The sequence below is a fragment of the Pteropus vampyrus genome, unplaced genomic scaffold (genome assembly GCF_000151845.1).
Source record: "Pteropus vampyrus isolate Shadow unplaced genomic scaffold, Pvam_2.0 Scaffold63, whole genome shotgun sequence".
Classification (NCBI taxonomy): Eukaryota; Metazoa; Chordata; class Mammalia; order Chiroptera; family Pteropodidae; genus Pteropus; species Pteropus vampyrus.
Genome location: NW_011888844.1, coordinates 1,878,391 through 1,901,725, shown reverse-complemented (window position 1 = coordinate 1,901,725; position 23,335 = coordinate 1,878,391). Strand labels below are relative to the sequence as shown.

Below are 23,335 nucleotides of genomic sequence, written 5' to 3'. Positions count from 1 at the left end.
TAGGTCCACCTATCTGTTATGGTATTTCATAGTTGAGCTGAACACCATTGAGCTGTTCCACAGCCATGCTGGTCTCAGAGCTGTGCTGTATCACAGTGGAGCTATTTGCACTGAATACGATTTCCTCCTTCACTGCACTCCAAACTGGGGTTTCCTGTTGGCTTTGAATTGAATTGCCACCAATGACCACTGGTTGACAAAGGCAATCAGAGGAAACAGTCCGAGAGGGACGAGTGGCAGGGGACCACAGATATACATATTTATTTTAAATGCATTTTCTTCCTGCCTCCGGCTTTTTGGAGGCTAATGTATAAGGGACTAAAATACCCACCCCAGTATTTGTCTTTTAAGTATTAAAATGGGTGTGGTTCAGTGTATAGGACACCTGCTTTTGTGAGCCCTGCAAGCAGTTATTCCTGGAGTCCTCCCATGACACTGAATCCTCCAACGCTCTGGAAGGTCCCCAAGTCCCTGCATCTTTTTTGGGAATCATCTGGCCCTAAAGGCTGCTTCGGTAGGCTTGAGAGGGCCTGTTGAGCATGTGTGAACAGCGCTGCGCATGCTCCGTGGAGTGGGTAGGTTTACTCAGGCACTGGCAGTAGCTTATACTATTTCTCTTCTGTCTCTCCTGCTCAGCACGCTCCCCTCCCCTCTTTCCCACCCTCTACCACCCGGTCCTCCGCAACCACCCTCGCCCCTCTTTCCCACCCCGCTTTCACCCCAGGCTAGGGAATCTCCATTGACGTTTGGGTGACGCCGCTGTGCCGCCGCCCTGGGGGAAGGACGGGGGGGAGGTTTCCAGGCGCCTCACAGGTAACGCCGCCGCTGCCGCCATATTGACAGAGCTGAGAACGCGGAGGGGGCCCGGGGAAGCAGGGTGGTGGTGGGGTGGTCACCGCAAACCGATAGTCGCGGCAGCGGTGAGAGGAGCCGAGTAGCAGCTCTCAGAGAAGCAGCACAGAGTCGTGTTCTTTATGGGGAGCAGCAGCCTGCGGCGGAGGCGACCCCCGGCTCCCAGCCTCTGAGGGACCCTGCGGCTAAAGCAGTGGTGGTTGAAGTCGGAGCTGGGGGTCGCGGCGGAGGCGGCGGCGGCTGGCTCCAAAGACGCGATGCGCGGCGGTGCTGGCGGTTGGCAGCTCCTGTTCGAGTGCTGCTGAAGGGGCGATGCTACCGATCGCTCCTCAGGACGAGTCCTGGGACCAAGAAATGGAGGTGTTCGGCGGCGTCGCTTGCAGCGGCGAGGTTAGTGATGGCAAGAGGGGCTGGAGCCACCCATCTCCTTTCCTCGGGACCCTTGCCGGGGCTCGGGAGAGAAGGGGCGTGGGCCTGGGGAACAGGGTGCCCAGGCAGGCCCCCTGGAGGCTGCGGGGCAGCGAAGCAAGCGCTGCTCCAACTGCGCTTTAGCTCAGAGCGGGCGGCGACGAGAGGGCGCACTTGGGCGTGGAGAGTGAATGCCTGCCTCGTGGGCTACGTCGGAGTTGTGACTAAGTTTCTTCACTTTGCGACCTGGAGTGAGGCTGCAGGACCCGCCAGGTGCCGCGCCCGGTTCTGCGTGTCCTTCTTTTCCTGCTGCTCCCGGTTTGCTCCCTGGGAACATGGGGACGGCTGCTAACTCCAGCTCGCTATTGAATCTTGAGTACTTTAGGAACCCAGCGCAACAAAAACATACCTAGGCGACTGAGTAACTCTGGGGGCATTTGCACTTAGGAAAGTGTGCTCTTTAGTTACTTAGCTTTCTCGTTTCTTTGTGGCTTCTTGTGGTTCTTTGTAACAACCCAAATGGAGATTAACCGGAGACCAGGTTTCTTAATCTACATTCAGGTGATGTTCTGCTACATCCTGTGAGGTCTCCTGAATTCTACTGCCCTCTTCTCTCTAATCCTTTTTTTCTGCCTTCCGCAACTGCTGTCCCCGCCCTGTTGGTCTGTAAAAGAAGACACAAAGTAAACCTTAGCCCTTATAAGATGTATCTTTGGTAAGATACTGAGGTTCAACAAAAATATTTTGGTTCGCCTCTTTTCCTGCTTTTCTGAAACTTCTGATTGGGCTTTGGGCAGCTGTGCAGTGAGAACTTAGATGTGCACAGGTACTTTGTTTTTATTGTTGTTTTGTTGTTGTTGATGTTATCGTTAAAAGCGGGCAGCATTTAAACATAACAATGAGTCTTTTGGGATTGAAAATCGGATCCTTTTCTAATAATCGATTGACGGCCTAGTGTTTCACCACAGATCTCCTAAAAATACCTGAAAGCCAAACTGATTCACAGTAGGATATTTTGAGGTAGGACTTGAAATCCTCAACATCTCAAGGTGCAAATTTGTCTTTAAGTGCTAGCTCCATCCTTAAAAATACACTTGGACTGTTGTCTGTTTAACTTATTCTTTTTTTTCTTTCAAATTTTTAACTGAACTGGGGTTAAAATTACGTGCTAGGGTAACATTTAACAAGAAATGTAGTGGAAATAAATTCAAGAGTCTAAAATTGAGCCCTTTCTACTTATAGGAAATATTTTACTACATAGTTAAGCAATTCCAAAATAAATTTTAATATTCTACATACTTTAAGAACAGGATAAATGAAGAGGGGTTCATTTCTTCTTAGAATGTAGGAATGTTTTATAATTGCAAGAAGTTTAATTAATTTTATGAGAGCCTGGATAATAGAGGAAATAACGTGGGCTTTGGAAGCTGATTAATATGGGTTCCAATCTCAATTCCATATTAGCTGTGTGACGCAGTGCAAGTTACCTAACCTGACTTTCTTCATCTATAAATGGGCGAAACTATCTTGAAGAGTTGTTATGTAAAAAAAGCAGTACTGAGTTTAATACACTTAGGTGCTTTGCACATAATAGGTCTACATTGCACACTAGTTTCTTCTCTTTACCCACAATGATCGTCATGCCCCTTTCCCTGCCCCTAAACTCTGAATTATTGTCACCTATCTTAAAATCTTGGGATTTCGATAGCCACAGTCATAGCTTTAGTTTTCCCTATTATGAGCAGTTTTTCTTAAGACCTCCTTCCTAGGTCTGATCCTTTCATCTAAGTATGGTAATCATATTTGTAATCACAGATAGGGTGATTCAAAGATAAATATGAGGTCATATTTAGGACATTTAGGGGGGATAAGAGGAGAAAAATAATTTTATTTGTTATAATTTGCTAACGAGGTGTTTCACTGACATTTAAGTTTACGTCCACCCCCCCATTATGAACTTTTGTCATGGTAAGAATTGGTTCAGATCATCAAGTGTTTATTGAGTACAAGGTAGTGCAGTACGTAGTATTGAAATGTGAAATGCCTAAAAATGTACCACCTGGAGTCTCACCCAACCCCCGTGGGTTTACATTCAGATAGGCAAGATAGTCATGTTCAGAAACTGTTATTATGCAGGTTGTAAAGACCATCAACAATGAGGTAGTTGTGTTGGTATAGGGATTGGTCTGGTAAGGCTTTGTTAAAGAGGTAGAATTTGATCTGGGCATTAGAGAGTGGATAATAATTTCACAGAGAGATGAAAAGAGCTTATTTCTTTCTGGAGGATAGGGATAATATAAGCAAAGGCGTGGAGGTATTCTTGGTGGAAAGGGGAATCTCATATTGCTAGGATGTGAGGCTGTGATACAAGAGTGGGGATGTCATGTGAGATGAGGTAGGCAATGTATTAAACGTAGGCTAGGCCCAGATTGTGTGGGGCTTTTAAAGGCAGTTTAAAGGTTTAACGTTATTCTGTAAATGGGAGCTACTGAAGGGTTTTGAGGACATGAGTGACATGGCCAGATCTACGCTTTGAAAAATAACTGATGTCAGTGTGTAGAATGTATTTGAGTCAGAGAGAGACTGAAGGTGGGGAATAGCAGTTAGGAGGCTATTGTATTAGTCAGTGGAAGTAGTAGTGAGATTTTTGAACTAGGACAGAGGGAATGGAAAGGAGAGGACTGATGATAGAGAACTTGCAGCGATAAAACAGAATTTGGCAACTGATTAGATGTTGGGAGTAAGAGGGAAGAATAAAAAATAACATAGATTAGGAGTGTTGTGGTAGGACTTAATCAATTTAACAGATATTTAATGCCTGCCTGCCAATATAAGTGTCTATGCTAGGCACTGGACTAATACAAAGATAAATAGATCTTTGCAACATAGGGAGATAGAAAGCTAAAATGAACTTCTCTCTCTTGTATTGTCTTGAATAAGTGGAAACCACTCTAAAGATTTCTGGTCCTGCTTGGCATGCTTGAAATCTTTACTATCAAAGGTGAATGCTCTTATTGCTAGCCAAAGTTTTTCATGCTTTTTAAATGATCCTTGGGCATGTAGTTCTTGCTTCATCAATACTCCTCTTAAATAGTCAGCAGCCCCTGAGTGCAGAGGGCTGTTCCGAAATAGTGACTGGTGCTTTTTTCTGGAATGTGGAAAAGAATAGGGACATCTATATTTTTTTTATGCTTTCGCCAGGTTTATTTCAAATAAAAACGGTGCTTTTGGCCCTTCTCCCACACTGGTGGTCCCTTATCAGGTCCTCCAAAATTATCTTCCTCTAAACAAATTTGTTCTGGAAATATTCAGGTCAGTCCCTTAAGGGCAGGGCCTCTATATTTCTCTACCTTATTTCATCAAGAGAGCTAATCATTACCTCATTCTATAATAAGGCCTGACTTGGTGCTGTTGCTTTCTTGGGCCATATTGTTGTTTTAATGCAACCCTTCTCATAGTCTCCCTCATTTATAATTTTGAAAACAAAATACAAGATTTTTTTTTCTTTCCTGTAATTTGTCTCCTGGTAGATGTTATCATTTGTCTTTAGCAGCAGTTCTGAATATCTGGTGAGCACATGGAATCTTGAGGTAAGTCTCTTAGTATTTTGTCAGAATTTTCTATACATTATTTACACATTTATATTATTTCCAAAGATCATTTACTGTTGCGCTGATAGTTTTAATTTTGGTTTGTTTTTAGATGGGAAAGAAGTTGGATGGAGAGAGATTTAGAGCTAAGCTTAACCTGGCTTTTGTAGATAATAGAGATGTTTTCTGAATTGCCCTGGAGACATTCTATGTAACTGATTTTGCTGCAAGATTTCAACCTGTATCTGTATATTTGAAGTATGTCTTGTGTGTGTGTGTGTGTGTGTGTGTGTGTGTGCACGTGCGATGGAGGGAGAGAGGAGGGAAGGGCAGGGATGGGGAGAGAGCGAGAGTGAGAGCGAGAGCGAGAGCGAGAGCGAGAGAGAGAGCGAGAGAGAGAAAGAGAGAGAGAGAGAGAGAGATTGAGAGAGATTGAGAGAGATTGAGATTGAGAGATTGATTTACGTATGCCTTCCTTCATTTCAGAAAGTAGTTGAGATGATTTATAAGAAACACAATCCAATACAGGCATACTTTGGAGATATTGCTGGTTTGGTTACAGACCACCACAATAAAGTGACTATTGCAATAAAGTAAGTCACATGAATTTTTTGGTTTCCCAGTGCTTATAAAAGTTACATTTATACTGTACTCTAATCTATCGAGTGTGCGATAGCATTGTCTAAAAAATGTACATAACCTTAATTAAAAATACTTTATTGCTAAATAAAACCTCTAACCATCTTTCGAGCCTTCAGTGTGGGATAATCTTTTTGCTTATGGAGGGTATTGCCTGGACGTTGATGGCAGTTGACTGGTCAGGGTGGTGGTTGCTGAATGTTAAGGTGGCTGTGACAATTTCTTAAAGTAAGACAACAGTGGAGTTTGCCACATTGATTGACTGTTCCTTTCACAAACAATTTGTCTGTAGCATGTGATGCTGTTTGATAGCATTTACCCAGAATTGGAGTCAGTACTCTGAAACTCTGCCACTACTTTCTCAACAAAGTTTACGTAATGTTCTAAATCGTTTGTTGTCATGGCAACAGTCTTCACAGCATCTTCACCAGGAGTAGATTCCATATCAAGAAACTACTTTCCTTGCTCATCCAAAACAAGGAACTCCTCATCTGTTACATTTTTATCATTAGATTTGCAGCAATGCAGGTACCCCTTCAGGCTCCACTTCCAGTTCTAGTTCTCTTGCTATTTCTACCACATCTGCAGTTACTTTCTCCATTGAAATCTTGAACCCCTTATAATCACCCATAAAGGTTGGAATCAACTTCCAAAATTCTGTTAATGTTGATATTTTGACTTCTTCCCATGAATCACTAATGTTCTTAATGGCATCTAGAATTGTGAATCCTTTCCAGAAGGTTTTCAGTTTACTTTGCTCAGATTCATTAGAGGAATAACTATATATAATAGCTATAGTCATATGAAATGTATTTTTTAAATAATACTTGAAAGTCAAAATTACTTCATTAGAGGAATAACTATATATAATAGCTATAGTCATATGAAATGTATTTTTTAAATAATACTTGAAAGTCAAAATTACTTCTTGATCAGTGGGCTTCAGAATGGATGTTGTGTTAGCAAGCATGAAAACAACATAAATCATGTATATCTCCATCAGAGCTCTTGGGTGACTAGGTGCATTGACATTGAGCAGGGATATTTTGAAAGGAATCTTTTTTTCTGAGCTTTAGGTCTCAACATTGAGCTTAAAATACTCAGTAAACAGATGTTGTAAACAGATGTGTTGTCATTCAGTCTTTCTTCCATTGATTTGCAGAGTTGATTTGGCAGCATTCTTAAAGGTCCTAGGATTTTTGGAATGGCAAATGAGAATTGGCTTCAACTTAAAGTCTCCATCTGCATTAGCCCCTCACAAGAGTCTTCCTGTCCTTTGAAGCTTTGATGCCTGTCTTTTGAAGCTTTGACGCCAGGCATTGACTTCTTTTTAGCTATGAAAGTCCTAGATGACATCTTCCAATATAAAGCTGTTTCATATACATTGAAAATCTGTTGGTTATTGTAGCCACCTTCATTAGTTATCTTGGTTAGATTTTCTGGTTAACTTACGGCAACTTGCTGTTTCACCCTGCACTTTTGTGTTCTGGAGATGGCTTCTTTCCTTAAACCTCATTTACAACTTGGCTGTTATGTGCAAGAAGCCTAGCTTTCAGCTTATCTAGGCTTTCAACATGTGTTACTAAGCTTAATCATTCTAGGTTTAGACATGAGAGACATGTGACTCTTTCTTTCACTTGAATACTAGAGGCCATTGTAGGGTTATTAATTGGCCTAATTTCAATTTTGTTGTGTCTCAGGAATAGGGAGCCCTGAGAAGAGGGAGACAGATGGAGGAATGGCTGGTCAGCCCAGTGTAGCAGTCAGAACATACACAACATTAATTAAGTGTGCTGTATTTATATGGGCTCAATTTTTGGATCCCAAAAACAGTTGCATCAGTAACATCAAAGATCACTGATCACAAATCACCATAACAAATGTAGTAATGTTGAAAACATTTGAGATATTGTGAGAATTACCAAAATGTGACACAGAGACAGAAAGTCAGCAAATACTTGGGGAAAATTGCTTGGATGGTCTTTCTTGACACAGAGCTGCCACAAACCTTCAATGTATAAAAAATGTAATATCTGCAAAGCACAACAAAATGAGGTATGCCTGTAACAAACTATTCTGACATTCAGATTAAAGAAAAGATAAATTAGGAGGTGTATGGAAGAATAGAGGATGGGTTTGGAGGGTGAAACAGAACACAGGTAAGCAGGCTCTAAGGGTATAATATACATTTGAAATATAGTTGAATTTAAAATTTGGCCTTGAATTTTCTCATTTCTCACTATGACTGTATATTAGATATACCTAGGAGTTTAGAAAAAATTTCCATGCTAGTGCCCTACTCACTGACATTCATATTTAACTGGTGGGGGCCTGGGCATTGTTCCTCATATTATAAAGTACAGCTGAGGATAAAGAATCACAACTCTAGGTCAAAGTTAAAAGAGAAATACTCATGTAGTTTTTATCCAACAAGAAAAAAAAAAGCATATTGGTTCCTAAGAAATTTGCTTTAAAATAAATTTTTTGTGAACTAATGTGTTTCAGTATGTTTCATTCTGTTGTTTTAAGACTCGATTGGGGCAAAGGAAATATTTGAGCTGTCATCTTATATGCTTTTGCTGTGTAGTTTTGAGATTTTGCTTTTCCATAAAAGTAAAAAAAATTGTGTCCTATCTGATTTTGATATAGTTTAGCCTTATAATTCAGAGGTTAAACAATCTGCATACCTTATTACTAGCTAAGTAAGGGGAAAGTGACTCTATTTTGAATAAAATATCACATCTTTAACAAAAATTTCAAAGATCATGGATAATTATTCTTACTATAGGATCTATCTGCCTCTTCTGTAAAATGGCTGGAGACTTAAAGAGGAAATAATAATAAGTTTAACACCCAATGTAATTTTTTTTTTTGTTACCTGAAAAGACCTTCGTTCCATCTTGAACATATCTAAATTTAAGGGAGATAGATGTGACATTTATTGATCATGTATTATCTCTTCAGTTTTATTTACTCTTCAAAACAGCTTGGTTAGACAAAGTTGTGTCTTTTTAACAGATGTGAAAGACATACAAATAAGTGGGAGGCATGTATGAAATTTGAACCTAGATTATTTTAAGTTTATGCTTTTTCCTCTGTACATTATTGGCTCCTTCATAAGGATGATATTAAAGATAAGAAGGGGATATAGACAGTTAATTGGCAATCAGATCAGATCAGTAAATAACATCTGCTGATTCAATTGCCATGTCTACTCAAAATAAAAGTCAGCAAAATCCAACAAGGCTTTGTAGACATAGACAAGTTTATTCTAAAATTCCTATGTACAAGTACAGAACCTAGAATATCTAAATCCATTTTGAAAAAGACAAATAAAATGCAAGGAATCACTCTATGGAATGGTAAGGTTTACTGTGTTACTGCAAGTAATTAAGGCAGTGCGATGTTGGTGGAAGGATAGATGCATAGATCAGTGGAACAGAATAGCCCCAGAAATAGACCCACAGAAATAGGTTCAAATGATTTCTGAGAAAAGTGCAGAAGTAAAATAAAGGTCTTTAGTTTCCTCATATATGGAAATTAATGTGTTTTATGATTATTTCGAGAAGTAAAATTATGCTTTCTATGTAATGAGAAGAATAATAAAATTCTTGTTTTCAACAAAATAACTCTTAAGATTAGATGTCCTAGAAAAAGTAATTTTTATACCCCGATAATTAACTTAACAGACAAATTAAACTTACTTTACATTCCTTAAGGTAGTACTTTAATAAAATTACATGGACCTCCAATCTATGAGAGGTTACTACAGTGAAAAAAAAAATACTACTAAAGAATGCCATGTATGTATATCTCATGTATACGTGCATTTGTCTCTTCCACACATAATACATGTATCCTTTGACAGTAAACTTTCCAAAACATTTGTTCACTTCTATTACACTGGCCAGATGGCCAGTGGCTTGGCATTGGGAACACTTTGGAGCTATTCAGAACCATTAAATTCATTAGCCCTGATTTCATCCAAGCAGAGTAAGCAAATTCCTGCCTGAATAGTAATCTGAGAAGCTGCTTTTCTATCATTGAACCAAAGTTTTAAAAACCCAAATATTCCACAAATACTTTCTAATGTGTATATAGTTTCGATACGCTTAGTTCAACTCATAGTAACCTCTATAATCTGCACAACTACTGGTCCTTTTTAAAGCAGGATGACATTTAGATTGGTTTTAATTGGTTCTAAATAGTATTTTGCATGCATTTGTCCAAGAAGTAATTATTAAATTCCTATTTATTTGTAAGGTGTTGTGATAGTTACTAGATAGGCTTCAGTTGGTTATTGCTCCAGTTTTATGCCTTGATAACTGAAAACCAATTAACTGTATATCCATATGTTCTTCCATAGTCACAATGAAATGTCTGAAGGGACAGCATACTATGTCATGGATAATGACAAATTTAGGCTTATAGAAAACTTTTTAAAATTTAATATTCTGGGGTATTAATGCTTTAATTCTATACTCCCATGGCATTCTTTTCCACTCCTTTGCTTTTTTAATATTAACAGGTTTAAAAAAAAACATATTAATAGGTTTCCTCCTATTTGAATTATCTGGCAAGAGTGGAGCTTCAGTATGTATGGCAATTCAATTTGTACTTCATTCTTACCTTACATACTTTCCCTTATTCCTGGCATTCAGTTATGGCAGATGGAGAAAATTATGTCCCTCTTGCTTTTATTTAGTGTTCTACAGTTATTTTTACTACATGAGAAAGGAAACTTATTTTTACTAATAAATTGCCTTTGAATTTGGGTCTCTTAGTTCTTTGGACTCACTGCAATGATGTTGAAATAATGAGGTTTCTAGAGGTTGGTTTTTTGAGTTAACAAATCACCCTTTGAGTTGCTAGTAATAGTTTTCAATTCAGTGATGTTTGATTTTGTATATTCCACCTCCAACTTGCTGAGGTGGATACTAAAATATGGTAGAAAACATAAATGACAATTGCAGCAATAGTAGTAAAATTTTGAAATTAAGCTTATTCTTATTTTCATGATGAGATTTTTCAGAATCTGGATAATAAGATGAATAATAGCCTATGAGATCCATTTTAACATATGTATGTAAGCAGTCTCTGGGAAACATGGGCATGGCTAGATAACAGAGCTGACTTCAGTCCTTTTATTTAAACTACCAGACTGTATGTTGAAGAGCAATTAAGAGGACTATGGTGTGTCTATTTTTCTAGAAATAACAGCATCTCTGAAGATAGAGTGCGATCTTGAAATAGGGTATTGTTTTGGAGACTCATCATAATTGAATAAATTTTGTAACTTTAGAGTTATTATCTCTTAATTAGAAACAGGTGTCGTCATCATTATTTCAGTTTTTATATTAGATTCTATATTTTAAAAAAGTAGTGTTCTTGACTGTAACACTTACTATGGCACAAGTGAAATACTGTGAGTGATTTGGCTGAATTATGTCAGTTCCAAAAAGTGAACTAAATGTTCTTACGTTGGTCTCTTATTAGGATTAACGACTTCTAAAATTTCGTGTACTCTTCTTCCTGCCTTCAGGAGGTGTATTTTACAAGTTTCTGCCAATAAAATTCTTGGTTTCAAAAAGCATAAAAAATAAGAATCTTCTGCTTGCCTTTAAAAAAAAAACTGTAAGGATACAAGGGGCATTGGCCTAAAAGTAAATTAAAATTAATTACGGGTTGAGTGTTAGGAAATTAGGCACATATTCTTGGTGAAACAATATTCTGTGTTTACTGTGGCAATTATAATCACATAGAGTAGATAATTTTAGTTTGTTCTCTCATTGCTAGGGCAACATAGGACTCTTTCTGTATATTTAAAAATTTTGATTTATAATTAAAAATTATACAATTTAGACCAAAGGATGGTGAACTTTTTCTGTAAAAAGCCAGAAAAATATTTGAGTATGTTTACCACATATATCCTCTGTCAAATATATTTTTTTTAACAACCCTTTAAAAATGTTAAAAAAAAAAAGTTCTTAGTTCATGGGCTTCAATTTAGACAAATAGTGTCAGAATGTGGTTTGTAAAATTGTGTTTATACTAATCCTGCTGAATAATTTTAGGATTAGGAATCTAACTGAAAAAAAAATATATGACCCTCTGAAATAATTTTCATGAAGATATGAAATATCAAGGAGTTATTAAATACTTAAAAAAATCTTATAAATGACCCAAGCTATGCATTTTTAAAATGACTTTGAAAGAGCTGAATTTCTGTTGGCTGTAGAATTTAATATTAAGAGCCAGGATTGATAAGCAGAATAATTCACTGGAGATACTTTATGAAATTTGATTTCAAAGTTGCTTTTAAGTGTTTCAAGTAAGAAAATTAATAATACCTAAGAAAAAATCTATGATAATTACTTATTATTGAAGTTATTTTTACATTTAATTTATTCAGATTACAAATTCAATCATTCCACAAATATTTTTTCGAGAATTTATTATGTTCCAGATAATATATTAGATACTAGAGTCATTAGACATGATCCCTTTCCTCAGGGAGCTTACAGTTTGATAGAGGGATGGAACACATACTTAATAAGTAATACAGTATTTGTGGATAGAAGTCTGTGTATGGTAAGGCGGAAGGAAAAAGAGAAAGTGGGACATTGAGTCTTGGTAAAGGTAAGTTGATATTCAAAACCACAGGTAATCCAGAATGGTAAATACTTCAAAGATTATCCATATTTAAATTTAGACTCTTTTTATGCTTTGATTTGAACATGGATATATTTTATTAGCTAATTTATCTTATAGCAGTGCCTTGTAATTGTTTTTAAATACCTGACTAAAGGAATAGCTTGGAGGTGGTATACTTTTGCCCATCCTGAGACTCTTTTAAAATACAACCCTTCCAGATAGATTTGAAACAATTGTTCTTTTATAAGTCTTCTCTGAAGCAGCGACAGTGGTTAGGTGGATATGTTTCAAAGGACTAACCTATTGGATACACAGGGATATTGTGTAATTAGAAAGTCAGATACTCATGTTCATTGAGGCATTCACAGTGGCCAAGACATGGAAACAACTGAAGTGTTCTTTGATGATTGGATAAAGAATATGTGGTACTTATATAAAGTGGAATACTACTCAGCCATAAGAAAAGGTGAGATACTGACATTTGGGACATGGTTGGATCTTGAGAATGTTATGTTAAACAAAATAAGTCAGATGGAAAAAGTCGAGAACCATATGATATCACTCATATGTCCGATATAAAACTGAAGACAACAAACAGACAAAACAGACTAACAAACAAAAACTCATAGACACAGACAACACTGCATTGTGGTGGTTACCAGAGAGAAAGAAGGGTGGGGACAGGTAGAAAAGAGTAAAGAGGGTCAAATATATGGTGATGGAAGGAGATTTGACTTTGGGTGGTGAACAAACAATGCAATATACAGATGATGTATTATAGAATTGTACACTTGAAACCAATATGATTTTATTAACCAATGTCATCTCAGTAAATTTAATAAAGTTTAAAAAACAGAATTGTGTATAACTACAGCAACAATGAAGAATTTTGCAGTCAGACATCTTAGTTTGAAATCTGGGCTTTAGTGGTGATTAAAAAGTCAGAAGATCAAAATAAATCATTTAAATGAATATTGTAGGTGCTGTCAAATTTTCCATAAGTATGTTGACTATAGAATTCAATTTAAAAGATTAAAAAGATAAAAAGTCTACCGAAATGGCCATAACTATTAATAAACCTTTGAAAATATTTAATAGTTTAAAGCCGAGGATATAAATTAAACCTGGTATGTGAAATGCAAAACAAAAAGACCCTTATTTTTGGAAATGCCCAACTAAAAGACTGTTAGTTAAATTGATAGTGTGTTATGTAGTAAAAATATACAAAGATGCTTTTCACTTCAATTTGTGATTCTTTAAGCAAGGTGTGTATGCATTAGTATGTATGTATCTTTATGGGTTGGTTTAGAAGGTTCTTTTCAAGTTGACCAAAAATGAGTCTATCATTATTTTATAAGTAATCTTCCCTCAATAATATCATGTCAAAACTAAAGCTATTAAGTCAGTAGTGTACAATGAAGTAGCAATACATTTTGATTTACAGATGTATTTTGTATACAGGTAGCATTATTCCCTTTGGTGAATTATTAAGTAAAATATATCATATACTTTTTTTCTATATTTTCTTTTTGTCAGAAAAACATTCACATATCAGGCATTTATTGAGCACATACCAGACACTGTGCCAGCTGCTTTAAGGATATTATATTAATCCCAACAACAATCCTAAATTGCTTATTTTACAGATGGAATAATCGAGACTAGGAAAATTTAAGAAATTTTTTCAAGGCAATAAAAGTAGAGTTTGGAATTTGAATCTTGGTCTGCTTGAAATCAAAGCATTGTTCTTCCCATAAAATTACTGCTATGCCTGTCTCATGAATAAAGCACAAAATCTGTCCTCAAGGAACTTTAAGTTTAGATGTATGTGACGAGAGATTTATCTGCTATGGTGGAATTATTGTTTTATTCTTTTGATAGCATTTACACAACATAAAATTTGCCATCTTAGCCATTTTTAAGTTTACAGTTCAGTAGTGTCAAGTACATTCAGATTTGTTGTACAACCAATCTCCAGAACTCTTTTCGTCTTGCAAAACTGAAACACTTCACTCATTAAACAATAACTCTCCATCCTCTCCTCCCCCTCAGCCCCAGGAAACCACCATTCTATTTTATGTCTCTATGAATTTGACTCTTCTAGATATCTCATATAAATGGGACCATACAGTATTTGTCTTTTTGTGACTGGCTTATTTCACTTAGCATAATGTCTTTAAGATTCATCCATGTTGTAGCACATGTCAGAATTCCCTTCTTTTTAAAGGCTGAATAATATTCCATTATATGCATAACACATTTTATTTACTCATTTATCTGTAGATAGATACTTGGGTTGCTTACACCTTTTGACCATTGTAAATAATTTTTCTTTGAACATGGTGTACAAATATCTCTTTGAGACTCTGCTTTCAGTTCTTTTGAGTATATACAGTTGACCCTTGAAATTTGAACTGTGCAGTTCCACTTATACATGGGTTTTTTTAAAGTAAATGCTTACAATGTTGTAATGTATTTTCTTTTATGATTTTAACATTTTCTTTTCTCTAGCTTATTCTAGGAATATAATATGTAAATACATAGCACAAAATATGTGTTAATTGACTATTTATGTTACCAGTAAGGCTTCCTTCTGGTCAACAGTAGGCTAGTAGTAGTTACATTTGGGGGGAGTTAAATGTTATATGTAGATTTTCAATTACATGAGGGTTTGGTGCCACTAACCCCTGCATAGTTCAAGGGTCAACTATACCCAGTTGGAATTGCTTGATCTTATAATAATTCTATTTTTAATTTTTTAAGGAATTGCCATACTGTTTTTTATAGTAACTATATCATTTTGCATTGCCACCACCAGTGTGCAAAGGATTCGATTTCTCCAATCCCTACCTGTGGTGGGTTATTTTGAAAAGCCAAATCCCAGGATATGTTCTGGGCTAGTACAAACTGGATTTTTATTTTATCTTCTGCTTCTTTCATAGCAACAAAGCTACATCACTGATAATTCATGCCCAGAGGGATGGCTCTTAAAATATGGAATAAGGAATGTGCTCTATACTGTACTTATTAAATTAGCAATCAGTTTTTCAGAAAGCAGATTGAAGGTCAAAAATATAACTGCTCAAACTTGTCAATTAATACCAAAATTAATTAGGTAATCTTATTGGTCATATGTTTAACAAAGATTTGACTCAACTTGATTATCCTAGGTCATTTACTAGCATGTAATTTACAGTTTCATATCTACCAAATGAGAACAAAGACAGGAGTTTAATAAGTAAAGCTATATTCTAAAAGTATTAAATTATTAAAAAAAATCATTAAAAAGTCTGTTTTAGAGAATTTTAAATCACACTTTTATCTAAATAGCAATATTGATTGTATTAATTATCCATCATTGTATAATAGATTACCACAAATTTAGTAGCTTAAACCAAGACACGTTATTTTATAGTTCCTATGTGTCAGGAGTCCAGGAGTTGCTCAACTAGGTCTTCTCTTTAGGGTCTCACAAGCTATAATCAAGGTCTTGGCTGTTCCACATTCTTATCTGGAGGCCTGAATGGAGAAGAATCTACTTCTAAACTTCCTCAGGTTCTTGGAAGAATTTCTTTACTTATTGTAGTACTGAGGACCCTGGCTTCTTGCTGGTTGTTAACTGGAGGCTGCTCTCAGCTCCTAGATGCTGCCACGCTATGTGGCCTTGCTTTCAACATGACCACTTCAATGAAGGCAGCAAAAAGAGTGTCTAGAGTCTTATATAACATAAAAGACATGAAATCCCATCACCTTTTTCATATTCTGTTGAATGGAAGCAAGACACAGGTGTTGTCCACACTTAAGGAGATGCATATTATACAAGGGCATGGGAACCAAGAGGAGGATTGTGGAAGCCCATCTTAGAATCTGTTCGCTACATTGATCAACTGGGAGGTTTCTTTCTTTCATTTTGTCATGGGCTTAATTCAATATACAGATGTAGACCTTTATTCTGTGAAGATATGGACCCAGCTCTAAATTTAGATCTAATTTTCTGTTATTTAAATGATGTAGAAAAGAAAATGAAGAACTTCTCTCTCCATATTCGTCAGTGGCTTACCTGTATATGTTTAGCTTATTTGAGAAAAAATTTTCTTCAGATGTGAACTTCTTAAACAATTTTATCATTAGGTACTATATAAATATAATGCTTTTGTTACTAGATGGAATTTGCGGATCCTGGAGACTACTCGAAAGTTTATAATACTATCAAATTTGTCGTGAAGACTGGTGGCTTATGTTTTGCTAATAATTTATATCACCCATATTTCTTCTCACCTTGTACCTTGTTCTTTGTTTATCTCATCACTTCTTTCTACAGTATCTATTTCAGCGCTAAGCCATAAGCTCTGTTAATCAGTCTTGAGTTTAACATTGAGGAACTGGTGTATGCTTAATAGAGTTATTATGGCCAGATAACTATCCTTTTACAAAACTATATGTACTTATATGTTCATTTCCCACACCGCCTCCAGTTCTAAATATTTGAAGGAAATAATATGTTTTCCAGTCCGGTTTTCCATAATGAGCTATTTTTGTCATTAGTATTAAGAAAATCATAGTTTCGTAATGACTCGTGATTTTCTGAGATCAGGTAAATATAGCAACTTAGTTTAGTGTTTCTCTTTGCTCATAATCTTTTAAAGTGATCTGCTTCATTATTTTCTGAGAAAATGAAAGTAATTTTAAAGAATTCTTCACTAGGAAAGTCTCTTCACTTGGGTTTTGGAGTATCTGAGTTAATTATTACAGCCTTTATAATTGTTAATAAGGTTTCCAGAATCTTTTATAGGAAATTGTTTCTTCCCTATTTGGCATTTAATTGGGAGAAAGAATATATCTGCTTATCTTTTCAAATTACAAATTTTATTTTTGAAATAAAGGTTTAATGTTCCAGAGAATTATGAAATTTTGTTTTGTTTTGTTTTCAGACAGGTGAAAATGACTTAAATTTTAGTAAATATCAGTGAATACTGATGTCCTCTATAGGAATTAATTTCTTATATTGAAACTCTGGTACCTTGTTGATTGTAGATGAGGTGGAAGTAATGGAATGTTCTGTTTTAAAGGCTACTTTTGGAGACTAAAATGATTTTTAAGGTACAGTGATCTCTGTGACTCATTTAGATTTGTTTTATTTCTAGTTCCTTCAGACCAACAGCTTTATGATAAAATAGTCATAAGATGGTATTAATAGGAAGTAACTAGCAACTAGGGTAGCAGGGGAAAGCAGTATTACCTTTTTTCTGTGGATAACACTGAGAGTCATTTTGTAGTACAATTTCAATTTTTGGGATTCTATCTTAATATTGGTTTGTGAACATTTTTGTTGAATGTGCCTTTTCTTCTATGTTAATGATAAATCTGTCATACATTTTTTTCATCCCCCATAGTCTACCTGTGCTTTTTGAGGTAAGGTGGTAGATGGTAATATTTATTTATTGAATTTGGGAACCCTGGAGGAAAGCAGATTGTGTGTGTGTGTGTGTGTGTGTGTGTGTGTGTGTGTGTGTGTGTGTGTGTGTGTGTGTGTGTGTGTTTAACCCCCCAGGAGATTCTGGCAATGTCTGAAGAAATTTTTGTTTGTCACATTGGGTAGGGGGATGGGGCAGGACCACCTATTGGCATCTAGTGGATAGAGGACAGGGATACTGTTAAGCATCCTGTAATGCACAAGACAACTTTCCACATCAAAGAATTATCTGCCTTGGAATGGCAATAGCTTCAAGGTTGAAAAAACACTGGCTCAAACATTTTAAACCTCAGTTTCCTCCTCTGTGAAATTAGGATAGTGATATCATCAGCATCATAGTCATGTTGTGAAGATGAAATAATACATGCCACATTCTTAATGTAGTCCATAGTTCATGAGTGTTTTAGCTATTATGAATATAGTTGAGTTAGTAAATCCTTAGTGATTTGACCCTTGTTTCCCTCAATCTTACCTTTTTCAACTTTCTTCAATATTTCCAGTAATACATTACAATTTTCCACTCTCTACTCTTTTTCATCTGATAAACTTCCTAGTCCATATCCACAATGCAATTAGATATCTCTATATCTCTAGCCACTAGACTAGTCTGGAATAAAACAAAGACTTATCTAATCCCCTGATTTACCCCATTTCAGAGTTCAGTTCACACTGCATTGAATTGAGTTATTATTCAGAGTGTGATCTCTGCACATGTGTTGATATTACCTTTATTAAAATTCATATTCCTTCTCAGATGTATTATCAGTATCTTTGGGCAGGGAGGCTGGGAATATGGATACTTAATAATTTAATTTATTTATTTTTAAATTACAGTTGTCATACAATAATATATTAGTTTCAGGTGTACAAAATAGTGATTAGACATTTATATAACTTATGAAGTGATCACACCAATAAATCAGGTACCCCTCTGACACCATACCTAGTTTTTACTATATTATTGACTATATTCCTTATGCTATACTTTACATCCCCATGACTATTTTGTAACTACCAATTTGTATTTCTTAATCCTTTCCTCTCTTTCACAGACCACCAGCTTTTTAAAAAAATTGTATTTTCATGAAATAGCTTTTTCTATTCTTTTACTTTCAGTATGCATGTGTCTTTTGGTGTGAAGTGGGTCTCTTCTAGGCAGCATATGTCAGGGTCTTGTACTCTTATCAATTCAGCCACCCTAGCTTTTGACTGGAGCATTTAATCCATTTATATTTAAAATAATTGTTGATAGACATGTAGTTATTGATATTTTATTATTCATATTTTTTATCTTTTTTATTAAAGAAGTCTCTAACCTTTTTTGTAATACTCATTTGGTGATGATAAACTCTTTCAGCTTTTTCTTGTCTGGGAAACTCTTTATCTATCCTTTGATTCTAAATAATACCTTTTCTGGATAGAGTAATCTTAGTTGTAGCTTCTTGCTTTTCATCACTTTGAATATTTTGTTCCAATCCCTTCTGGCCTGCAGCACTTCTATTGAGAAATTGGCTGAAAGTCTTATGGGGGCTCTCTTGTAGGTAACTAATTGTTTTTTCTCTTTCTGTTTTTCAGATTCTCTCTTTGTCTATAACCTTTGGCATTTTAATGATGATGTGTCTTGATGTGGGCCTCCTTGGGTTCATCTTGTTTGAGACTCTCTGTGCTTTCTGAGCTTGTATGTCTTATTTTCTTCACCAGGTTAGGGAAGGTTTTCATCATTATTTCTTCAAATAGGTTTTCAATCCGTTGATCACTCTCCTCTCCTTCTGGTATCCCTATGATGTGAATGTTGGTACACTTGATGTTGTCCCAGCACCTGGTCTTCCTAGGTGATCTCCCATCCAAGTACTAACCAGGCCCGACCCTGCTTAGTTTCTAAGATATGGCTGGTTCTTTTTTATGTTTTGTATCTCCACTTTTATGTTTTCTTTCTCTTTGTTAAAGTTCTCACTGAGCTCATCTTCTCTTCCCCTAAGGTCATTGAGCATCATTATAACCAGCCTTTTGAACTCTGCATCTGGTAGATTACTTGTCTCCATTTTGTTTAGTTCTTTTTCTTAAGCTTTGTTCTGTTCTTTCCTTTGAGACATGTTTCTTTGTCTCCTCATTTTGGCTGCCTCCCTGGATTTATGTCAGTGTATTAGGTAGAGCTGCTATGTCTTCAGTTTTAGTAGAGTGGCCTTTTGTAGTATGTGTCTTGTGGGGCCCAGTGTCACCTGAGCTGGGTGCTCCGGGTGTGTCCTTTGTATGGGTTGTGTGTGCCCTCTCATTGTAATTGAGCCTTAGTTGCTGTTTGCTCATCAATAGGAGGGAATGTATCTTAGGCTGATTGTGAGGACTGACCAGTGACTACAATGGAGGTGCTGTTGTGCAGGGGCTGATCCTATGGAGCAGGATTTACTTTAGCAGGGCTCTGGTGCCTGCCTAGTCTTCCTTTTGGGTGTTTCTTCCTTCGATGTGGTCCCGGGTGGTGCTGCGGCTTGGTTTGAAGCTGGCCACCAGACGTGCTGGCCCCAGTGTCAACTGGGAGGAGCCTTGCTGCAGGGCAAGTTCAGTAGCAGCCTGTGCCCTGCCCAGGGCCACATGGCATGAGCAACAAGGCAATCCGCAGATGTGCTGGGCTTGGAGGTACCTTGAGAGGCCAAGCTGTGAACTGAAGCTGGCTGCTGCTCATGGCAGGCTTGGGGCTACTCAGCAAGAGGTATGGGGACTGATGAGGCCAGATGCTGAACCTTTGGGAGTTTTTAGGAAAGTCCATAGCATGAGCCAAGACAAGCTGTTTGTATGGGAAAAACATTGGAAGCGGCTTAGATGGGCCCACAGGTTGGTGGGGTAGGGTCTCAGGGAATTACCAGGGCAAGATGACCAGTGTTAGCCAGGTTGATGGAGACACGGATATGGCGACCACCTGATTTTCAGGCCTGGAGGTGGGAGGGCTCAACAAAGAAACAATGTTTTCTGCTAGCACTTGTGAGAGAAAGCTGTGCTTCCAGCCCTTGTCTTGAAGTCAGACAGTTCAGTTCCTCCCTGTATGTCCCTAGCGCCTTTCTATCTGCTGCCCCAGTGCTTGAGGTCAGAGGGCATGAGTCCATCACTTGATTCTTAACCTGTACAGGCATGTGTGACACCCTCCCATTTTGAATCTCCATTCTTCTTGCCAATCTCAAGATGGCTTCTTCTGTGTGTCCTCAGTTGTAGTGTCTCTGTTCACCTAGACTTGAGGCAATTCTCAATGTTGGTTGTTCTGTAGTTTAGTTGTACTTTTGATGTGATCATGACAGGAGGCAGGCACAGTGTTTACCTACTCCATCTTGACCGGAAAAGTGGACACTGATATATTTTTGTATTGGTTGATTTTTAGGGAGATGTGTAAGATAAACAAGTGGGAATGTCAAATATGCAGTTGGATATATGAATCAAGGGCTCAAAACAGTAGTCTCAGAGTTAACGTGAGTCACATCAGTAAATTAGCTTTCTGGTAAAAGAATGTAGAGCGAAATCAGAAGGAGACCAAAGTCCATTTCCTGAGAATCTAAAATGTTTCAAGAATATTGAAAAAGAGCAAAGAAATTAGAGTAAAAAAAAAATGAAAGTATGTTATCACAGAAGCCAAAGACTCAAAAAGGAGAGAATAGTTAACTGTGGCATGCTATAGCAAGATCATGTAAGATAAAGACTGATGGATCTATTAGTAAAATAGACATTATTGGTGACTTTAGTTCTCATAGTTTTTTTAAAAGAAAGGTTATAGTCAAATAATGCATGGTAATTTACTTCTTAATATATTTATTTAAGAATTTACATACAGTAAAATTCACTTTTTCATGTATGGTTCTGAGGTTAGACAAATGAATAGAGTTGTATAAACACCACCAAAATCAAGATACAGAATAGGCCTATCACCCCCCAAAATTCCTATTGCTGCTTCTTTTTAATACACTCAGTGTTTTCAAGATTTCCCCCATTTTTGGTTTAAAATAATTTAAGATATGTCTTAGGGTGGCTTTATTTAAAAGTTTATCCTTTTGGGTGTTCATTGAGCTTCTTGAATCTAAATTGATAACTTTTACCAAATTCTGGAAATTCTCAGCTATTTTTTTTTTCAAAACAGCTTTATTGAAATGTAATTCGCATACCATGCAATTCATCCATTTAAAATGCACAGCCTAGTAGTGATGTCAGAAGTATGGTGGCATGTTGCGGGGGAGTGTCTCCTTGATTTCTCCCCTTGAAAATACAACAAATTGAACGGCTGCAATCTAACAGAAGACACCCAGCCTAACAAACATGTCTGAGAGATCTGCACATTAGATCATCTGAAGGTGAGAGAATCGGGTGAGCAAGGGAGGAGGAAAGGGAAAAGAGGAGAGATGGGTGACTTAGATGCAGCCCAGAGCACCCTGCAGGACTCAGGAAGAGGGATAGGAATCAGGTTGAGGCGTGCACTCTCTGTAGCTCCGAGAATTCCTGCCTGAGTGATCAACATATACTATGACAGTGAAACCAGTGATCAGGGCAGAGATAAGGGCAAAGATGAAATACAAAGGTGCAACAGCTATGTTCTATTGCCAGACACAAGGCTGAGTCACAGAACCTGGCCTCTTATCCCCAACCTCTCAGAGCTCGCCTCCCTGCATCCTCCTGGAGCTAGCAGTGGGCCCTGGGGGAAACTACAGCAGTGACAGTCCATCTACAGAGCAGGAAGTCTGTAACAACTGAGGAAATGCACATGGCGGCTGATCCCAATGATGGGGGTGGAGATACAGAGGCCAGAAATAGAACAAAAAGTCATCAGATTTGTATGGAAACACAAAAGACTCTGAACAGCCAAAGCAATCCTGAGAAAAAAGAATAAGGCCAGAGGTATCACTCTGCCTGTCTTCAAATTATACTATAAAGTAACAATAATCAAAACAGCATAGTATTAACAGAAAAACAGACAGATATACCAATGGAACAGAATTGAGAGCACGGAAATAAACCCTTGTATATATGGGCAAAATTTTTTCAAGAAAAGAGGCAAAAACATACAATGGAGGAAGGAAAGCCTCTTCAGTAAATGGTCCTGGGAAAACTGGAAAGCCACCTGCAAAACAATAAAACTAGACTGCTACCTACCACCATACACTAAAATTAACTCAAAAGGGATCACAGACCTGAATATAAGACCTGAAACAATATGTTGCATAAAAGAAATCATAAGTACTAAAATTATAGACCTTGGAATTAGAGAGGATTTTATGAATTTCACTTCAAAGCAAGGGAAGTCAAAGCAAAAATAAATGAATGGGGCTACATCAAAAATAAATGAATGGGGCTACATCAAACTAAAAAGCTTCTGCACAGCATAAGAAACCACCAACGAGACTAAGAGGCAACCTCCTGGGTAAGAGAAAATATTTGCAAACAACGCCCCTGATAAGGAGCTAATATCCAAAAAGTACAAAGAACTCATACAACTCAACAATAAAAAAAAAGAAACAAACAGTCCGATTAAAAAATGTACAGAAGACCTGAACAGACACTTCTCCCAAGAAGACATACAAATGGCCAACAAACATATGAAAGGATGTTCAACATCACTAGCTATTAAGGAAATGCAAATCAAAACCACAATGAGATACCACCTCATACCTCCTAGAATGGTTATTATCAACAGGACAGGTAATAACGAATATTGGAGAGATTGTTGGGGAAAGGAACCCTTATACACTGC

General features: G+C 37.1%; 1 protein-coding gene across 1 annotated transcript in view; it reads left to right on the top strand.

The window, feature by feature from the left end:
• The first annotated feature begins 1,089 nt into the window (after positions 1-1,089).
• The window catches only part of RPS6KA6 (ribosomal protein S6 kinase A6), a 127,755-nt gene continuing 105,509 nt past the window's right edge, over positions 1,090-23,335 (top strand). The window contains exon 1 of the mRNA XM_011361147.2: positions 1,090-1,242. Coding sequence (XP_011359449.1) covers positions 1,165-1,242 — 78 coding nt within the window. The 5' untranslated portion in view covers positions 1,090-1,164. The remainder of the gene's footprint in view (positions 1,243-23,335) is intronic.